This window comes from Hyla sarda, chromosome 7 (genome assembly GCF_029499605.1).
Source record: "Hyla sarda isolate aHylSar1 chromosome 7, aHylSar1.hap1, whole genome shotgun sequence".
Classification (NCBI taxonomy): domain Eukaryota; kingdom Metazoa; phylum Chordata; class Amphibia; order Anura; family Hylidae; genus Hyla; species Hyla sarda.
Window position 1 is genome coordinate 962146 of NC_079195.1, and position 8521 is coordinate 970666.

The 8521-nt window shown below is 45.3% G+C and overlaps 1 protein-coding gene across 3 annotated transcripts in view; it reads left to right on the top strand.

Annotated features, from left to right (window-relative positions):
• LOC130281658 (uncharacterized) overlaps positions 1 to 3036 on the top strand; it is a 107766-nt gene extending 104730 nt beyond the window's left edge. For all 3 annotated transcript variants that reach the window (XM_056529111.1, XM_056529113.1, XM_056529112.1), the window contains exon 4: positions 1436 to 3036. In XM_056529111.1, the coding sequence (XP_056385086.1) occupies positions 1436 to 2175 (740 nt within the window). In that variant the 3' untranslated portion in view covers positions 2176 to 3036. The remainder of the gene's footprint in view (positions 1 to 1435) is intronic.
• Positions 3037 to 8521: the final 5485 nt, after the last annotated feature.

An 8521-nucleotide genomic window follows, 5' to 3' on the forward strand; every position in this document is an offset into this window, starting at 1 on the left:
ATATCAGTACACTCACTACTCACTAGTACATACTACATATCAGTGCACTCACTACTCACTAGTACATACTACATATCAGTACACTCACTACTCACTAGTACACTCACTACTCACTAGTGCACTCACTACTCACTAGTACATACTACATATCAGTGCACTCACTACTCACTAGTACATACTACATATCAGTGCACTCACTACTCACTAGTACATACTACATATCAGTGCACTCACTACTCACTAGTACATACTACATATCAGTACACTCACTACTCACTAGTACACTCACTACTCACTAGTGCACTCACTACTCACTAGTACACTCACTACTCACTAGTGCACTCACTACTCACTAGTACATACTACATATCAGTACACTCACTACTCACTAGTACACTCACTACTCACTAGTACACTCACTACTCACTAGTACATACTACATATCAGTGCACTCACTACTCACTAGTACATACTACATATTAGTACACTCACTACTCACTAGTACACTCACTACTCACTAGTGCACTCACTACTCACTAGTACATACTACATATCAGTACACTCACTACTCACTAGTACACTCACTACTCACTAGTGCACTCACTACTCACTAGTACATACTACATATCAGTGCACTCACTACTCACTAGTACATACTACATATCAGTACACTCACTACTCACTAGTACATACTACATATCAGTACACTCACTACTCACTAGTACATACTACATATCAGTACACTCACTACTCACTAGTACATACTACATATCAGTGCACTCACTACTCACTAGTACACTCACTACTCACTAGTACACTCACTACTCACTAGTACATACTACATATCAGTACACTCACTACTATCTAGTACATACTACATATCAGTACACTCACTACTCACTAGTACATACTACATATCAGTACACTCACTACTCACTAGTACATACTACATATCAGTACACTCACTACTCACTAGTACACTCACTACTCACTACTCACTAGTACACTCACTACTCACTAGTACACTCACTAGTACACTCACTACTCACTAGTGAATCCCCTATACATTAGTGCATTCTCAACTGACTTGTGCATTTACTATTAGTAGAATTCACTACTCACTGATAGTGTACATTCACTTCTTAGCAGTAACCTCCCTTTTCACTATTGCATTCCTGCTGTTAGGGAATATTTGAGGGGCACTTACTTTCTATGACATTTTGGCTATAAAAAACTGACGTCCCTCGGTTCTCGTGTTTCCGTTCATCTCCTGCCCCTTTATCTTTAGTGTCTGGATGACGACCAAACACTTATACGTACACTCGTGTGTTACACAGGGGGCACTTACTTTTCCCCATGACTGTAGGGTCACAGTTTCGGTTTGATGATTTTTGTTTTTTTTTTGTGACCCTCTCCTATTGTCTATTCTTGACAGAAAAGGATGGAACACCCATAAAACGTAGAAAACGTGGCACCAACTTCCACAGCTTGGCACGGGACATGGAACAAGAGGGGACGGGACCCTCAGAAGAAGGAAAATTGGTGCCAATAGAGAACAAATACCAAGAAGACGAAAATAGAGAAGACTTCTTGTTGGGAATGGCCTCGGAATTGAAGAGTGCCATATGGAGAAGGGTGAAGGCCGGACTGCTGGAGGTGAAGAGGAGCGCGTTCACCGAAGTGAGCAGAGAGCGGCGGGTGGGGGCACCAGGCAGTGCCTTCTCACCAGTGCCCACCAGAGTGGGGGGTAAAACCATCATCAGGGCTGGGAGGAGTCTTAGAGCCATTGATACCAGAGAAGCCCCGGACATACCGGCGGACCATGGCTATACGGATGTCCCCAACACACACGAATATTTGGCCTTTCCCAATTCTTTGGCCATCCTCCCTCTCTCAGAGATGTTGCCTAAATGGGAGACACCGCCGTCACCACAGGTCCTCCCTCCGACCTTCACTACCCTGGGGTCTACGGCGCAGATCTGGTGCGCCAAATGCAAACTCTCATTCCGCATGACGTCAGACTTGGTCCTGCACATGAGGTTACGACATAAGAAGGAGGCCGGAGTGGAGACCAATGGCAAAAGACCCAGAGAGCTCCAACTATCGTGTCCTGTGTGCTACGCCTACTTCAGGGAGCGCCATCACCTGTCCCGTCACATGACCTCCCACTGCTAGTGACCAACGTGGCAGGGCATCCATAGAAAGCCACGTCTTACTGCAACATCTTGTGACACTAGCGCAAAACATTCTCTGCAGAGGCCAAAAGCTGGAGGGCCACATGAAAAGGGCCCAAGAGCCACCGAAGTGAGGATTACATGACATAGGATGTGGGACAGGTCACATGACTGGTGCCACGGTCCAGGCAAATGACAGGTCAAGTGTTGGGGTTATCCCAAGATTAAAACGTGTCATCTTTCCACCGGATAGACAATAAGTATTTAGGGGGGGGGGGGCTTACACCATGTGGATCTCCACCAACCTAAAGAGCAGAGGTTCTTTGCCCCTTATGAGTGGCAGCGTGCATTCTGGGCCACCACCCTATTCACTCTCTATGGGGCTTCCAAGGTTAGCCCAGAACTGTATCTATCTTTGGAGGTCCTATAGACCAGTGGTCCCCAACCCAGTCCTCAAGGCCACCAACATTCCGGGGTCAGCTCCTCCATTAGAATATAAAATCCTGGATTGTTGGTGGTCTTAAAGCGGTACTCCACCCCTAGACATCTTATCCCTGATCTCGATTGCGGCACCCCAGACATCCGGTGCACATAGCGAACTTTGCTCCGTGCCGGATGACTGGCGATGCTGAGGCTTGTGATGTCACAGTCATGCCCTCCTCGTAAAGTCACGACCATGCCCCCTCAATACAAGTCTATGGGAGGGGCCATGATGTCACGAGCCTCTGGCGCTTAAGCTGACGCTCTAAACGAAAGACGGGTGCAGCATGGAGATTGTGGGGGTCCCCAGCAGTGGAACCCTCGCGATCAGACATCTTGTCCCCTATGCTTTGGAAAGGGGTTAAGATATCTAGAGATGGAGAAACCCTTTAAGGACATGGGGCGGCGGCCACAATGGTGGCAAGGGGGGGTGGGGTGGGGAGGCTTACCATTCACGTCTCTCTGAAAAATGTCCTAACAGTGGGTACAGATATAATACCCCAATCATGTCGTGTTCAGTCCCCGTGTGGCCCCAGAGCATGTCCTATGTCATATAACCCAGGGGCCCACTGCATTCATGTATATTAATAATAAATTCAATTAATAAAGCTGGAATATCTCTTTAAGGGAATCTCCATTTTCTTCTATTTCATATATATTTTGTTTTTGATCGGATCACGTGACAGGTTTCTTACGGCAGACAGGCGGGATCTGTAATGATAATTATGAGATTTATTGCTCCCAAGCAGATAACATGAGGATGTGTTATAAAGTAAGTGCCCCCCGCCGTAATGTTTACTGGGTTTCTGTCACACATAATGGCCGATGTCATCCCCAATATTTCTGTAAATCACTTTGTTCACCAAAAATGACTCCTCACCCAATAAAAACAGCCACTAGGTGTCTCCCTTCCCTGCAATCTGCTGCCCACTGCCTGTTGTTAGGGGAATTCTGTCTCTAGTAACTGATACATCAAGATTGAACACAGGAAATGGGGGCGGGGCTTAGCTACAGCTATCTGCAGGAGAAAGGGATAAAGAAAGACTGTACCTGCGAGCTGTGTCCATTCGCCAGAGGATCTTCACCGTCCAAACAAGGAGAATCATGGCTTCCCTCTCATATCAGCAGCAGTATCATGACTTGGTATAACCCCTATCTTAAAGGAATCCTGCCTCATGTCATGTGACACCTCAGCCTCTGTCCACTATACGTACAGTCATGTCATGTGACACCTCAGCCTCTGTCCTCTATATATACAGTCATGTCATGTGACACCTCAGCCTCTGTCCTCTATATATACAGTCATGTCATGTGACACCTCAGCCTCTGTCCTCTATACATACAGTCATGTCATGTGACACCTCAGCCTCTGTCCTCTATATATACAGTCATGTCATGTGACACCTCAGCCTCTGTCCTCTATATATACAGTCATGTCATGTGACACCTCAGCCTCTGTCCTCTATACATACAGTCATGTCATGTGACACCTCAGCCTCTGTCCTCTATACATACAGTCATGTCATGTGACACCTCAGCCTCTGTCCTCTATACATACAGTCATGTCATGTGACACCTCAGCCTCTGTCCTCCTCTATACATACAGTCATGTCATGTGACACCTCAGCCTCTGTCCTCTATACATACAGTCATGTCATGTGACACCTCAGCCTCTGTCCTCTATACATACAGTTATGTCATGTGACACCTCAGCCTCTGTCCTCTATACATACAGTCATGTCATGTGACACCTCAGCCTCTGTCCTCTATACATACAGTCATGTCATGTGACACCTCAGCCTCTGTCCTCTATACATACAGTTATGTCATGTGACACCTCAGTCTCTGTCCTCTATACATACAGTCATGTCATGTGACACCTCAGCCTCTGTCCTCTATACATACAGTCATGTTATGTGACACCTCAGCCTCTGTCCTCTATACATACAGTCATGTCATGTGACACCTCAGCCTCTGTCCTCTATACATACAGTCATGTCATGTGACACCTCAGCCTCTGTCCTCCTCTATACATACAGTCATGTCATGTGACACCTCAGCCTCTGTCCTCTATACATACAGTCATGTCATGTGACACCTCAGCCTATGTCCTCTATACATACAGTTATGTCATGTGACACCTCAGCCTCTGTCCTCTATACATACAGTCATGTCATGTGACACCTCAGCCTCTGTCCTCTATACATACAGTCATGTCATGTGACACCTCAGCCTCTGTCCTCTATACATACAGTCATGTCATGTGACACCTCAGCCTCTGTCCTCCTCTATACATACAGTCATGTCATGTGACACCTCAGCCTCTGTCCTCTATACATACAGTCATGTCATGTGACACCTCAGCCTCTGTCCTCTATACATACAGTCATGTTACATAGTTAGTACGGTCGAACAAAGACATATGTCCATCAAGTTCAACCAGGGAATTAAGGGGTAGGGGTGTGGCGGGATATTGGGGAAGGGATGAGATTTTATATTTCTTCATAAGCATTAATCTTATTTTGTTCCAGGAATGTATCTAATCCTGTTTTAAAGCTGTTAATTGTTCCTGCTGTGACCAGTTCCTGAGGTAGACTGTTCCATAAATTCACAGTCCTCACGGTAAAGAAGGCGTGTCGCCCCTTGAGACTAAACCTTTTCTTCTCCAGACGGAGGGAGTGCCCCCTCGTCCTTTGGGGGGGTTTAACCTGGAACAGTTTTTCTCCATATTTTTTGTATGGGCCATTAATATACTTATATACGTTTATCATATCCCCCCTTATACGTCTCTTCTCAAGACTAAACAATTGTAACTCCTTTAATCGCTCCTCATAGCTAAGATGTTCCAGGCCCCATATTAGTTTAGTCGCGCGTCTCTGCACCCTTTCCAACTCCGCAGTGTCCAGGTGAGGCCGTACCAATGCTTTATAAAGGGGGAGTATTATACACTATAGACTGTACCAATGATTTATAAAGGGGGAGTATTATACACTATAGACTGTACCAATGATTTATAAAGGGGGAGTAATATACACTATAGACTGTACCAATGCTTTATAAAGGGGGAGTATTATACACTATGGACTGTACCAATGCTTTATAAAGGGGGAGTATTATACACTATAGACTGTACCAATGCTTTATAAAGGGGGAGTATTATACACTATAGACTGTACCAATGCTTTATAAAGGGGAGTATTATACACTATAGACTGTACCAATGCTTTGTAAAGGGGAGTATTATACACTATAGACTGTACCAATGCTTTATAAAGGGGGAATATTATACACTATAGACTGTACCAATGATTTATAAAGGGGGAGTATTATACACTATAGACTGTACCAATGCTTTATAAAGGGGGAGTATTATACACTATAGACTGTACCAATGCTTTATAAAGGGGGAGTATTATACACTATAGACTGTACCAATGCTTTATAAAGGGGGAGTATTATACACTATAGACTGTACCAATGCTTTATAAAGGGGGAGTATTATACACTATAGACTGTACCAATGCTTTATAAAGGGGGAGTATTATACACTATAGACTGTACCAATGCTTTATAAAGGGGGAGTATTATACACTATAGACTGTACCAATGCTTTATAAAGGGGGAGTATTATACACTATAGACTGTACCAATGCTTTATAAAGGGGGAGTATTATACACTATAGACTGTACCAATGCTTTATAAAGGGGGAGTATTATACACTATAGACTGTACCAATGCTTTATAAAGGGGGAGTATTATACACTATAGACTGTACCAATGCTTTATAAAGGGGAGTATTATAGACTATAGACTGTACCAATGCTTTATAAAGGGGGAGTATTATACACTATAGACCGTACCAATGCTTTATAAAGGGGAGTATTATACACTATAGACTGTACCAATGCTTTATAAAGGGGGAGTATTATACACTATAGACTGTACCAATGCTTTATAAAGGGGGAGTATTATACACTATAGACTGTACCAATGCTTTATAAAGGGGGAGTATTATACACTATAGACTGTACCAATGCTTTATAAAGGGGGAGTATTATACACTATAGACTGTACCAATGCTTTATAAAGGGGGAGTATTATACACTATAGACTGTACCAATGCTTTATAAAGGGGGAGTATTATACACTATAGACTGTACCAATGCTTTATAAAGGGGAGTATTATACACTATAGACTGTACCAATGCTTTATAAAGGGGAGTATTATACACTATAGACTGTACCAATGCTTTATAAAGGGGGAGTATTATACACTATAGACTGTACCAATGCTTTATAAAGGGGGAGTATTATACACTATAGACTGTACCAATGCTTTATAAAGGGGGAGTATTATGTCCCTGTCCCTGGAGTCCATGCCTCTTTTTATACATGACAATATCCTGCCGGCCTTGGAAGCAGCAGCCTGACATTGTGCTATTCTGTAGTCTGTGATCTACAAGTCCCCCAGATCCTTCTCTACCAGTGACTCTGCCAGTTTAATCCCCCCTAAGACATACGACGCATGCAGGTTATTAGTATACACAGCCCCCCTCTATATACACAGCCCCCTCTATATACACAGCCCCCCTCTATATACACAGCCCCCCTCTATATACACAGCCCCCCCTCTATATACACAGCCCCCCCTTCTATATATACAGTCCCCCTCTATATACACAGCCCCCCCTCTATATACACAGCCCCCCCTCTATATACACAGCCCCCCTCTATATACACAGCCCCCCCCTCTATATACACAGCCCCCTCTATATACACAGCCCCCCTCTATATACACAGCCCCCTCTATATACACAGCCCCCCTCTATATACACAGCCCCCCTCTATATACACAGCCCCCCCTCTATATACACAGCCCCCCCTCTATATACACAGCCCCCTCTATATACACAGCCCCCCCTCTATATACACAGCCCCCCTCTATATACACAGCCCCCCTCTATATACACAGCCCCCCCCCCTCTATATACACAGCCCCCTCTATATACACAGCCCCCCTCTATATACACAGCCCCCCCTCTATATATACAGCCCCCCTCTATATACACAGCCCCCCTCTATATACACAGCCCCCCCTCTATATACACAGCCCCCCTCTATATACACAGCCCCCCTCTATATACACAGCCCCCCTCTATATACACAGCCCCCCTCTATATACACAGGCCCCCTCTATATACACAGCCCCGCTCTATATACACAGCCCCCCTCTATATACACAGCCCCCCTCTATATACACAGCCCCCCTCTATATACACAGCCCCCCTCTATATACACAGCCCCCCCTCTATATACACAGCCCCCCTCTATATACACAGCCCCCCTCTATATACACAGCCCCTCCTCTATATACACAGCCCCCTCTATATACACAGCCCCCCCCTCTATATACACAGCCCCCCCTCTATATACACAGCCCCCCCTCTATATACACAGCCCCCCTCTATATACACAGCCCCCCTCTATATACACAGCCCCCCTCTATATACACAGCCCCCCCTCTATATACACAGCCCCCCTCTATATACACAGCCCCCCTCTATATACACAGCCCCCCTCTATATACACAGGCCCCCTCTATATACACAGCCCCCCCTCTATATACACAGCCCCCCTCTATATACACAGCCCCCCTCTATATACACAGCCCCCCTCTATATACACAGCCCCCCTCTATATACACAGCCCCCCCTCTATATACACAGCCCCCCTCTATATACACAGCCCCCCTCTATATACACAGCCCCTCCTCTATATACACAGCCCCCCTCTATATACACAGCCCCCCCTCTATATACACAGCCCCCCCTCTATATACACAGCCCCCCCTCTATATACACAGCCC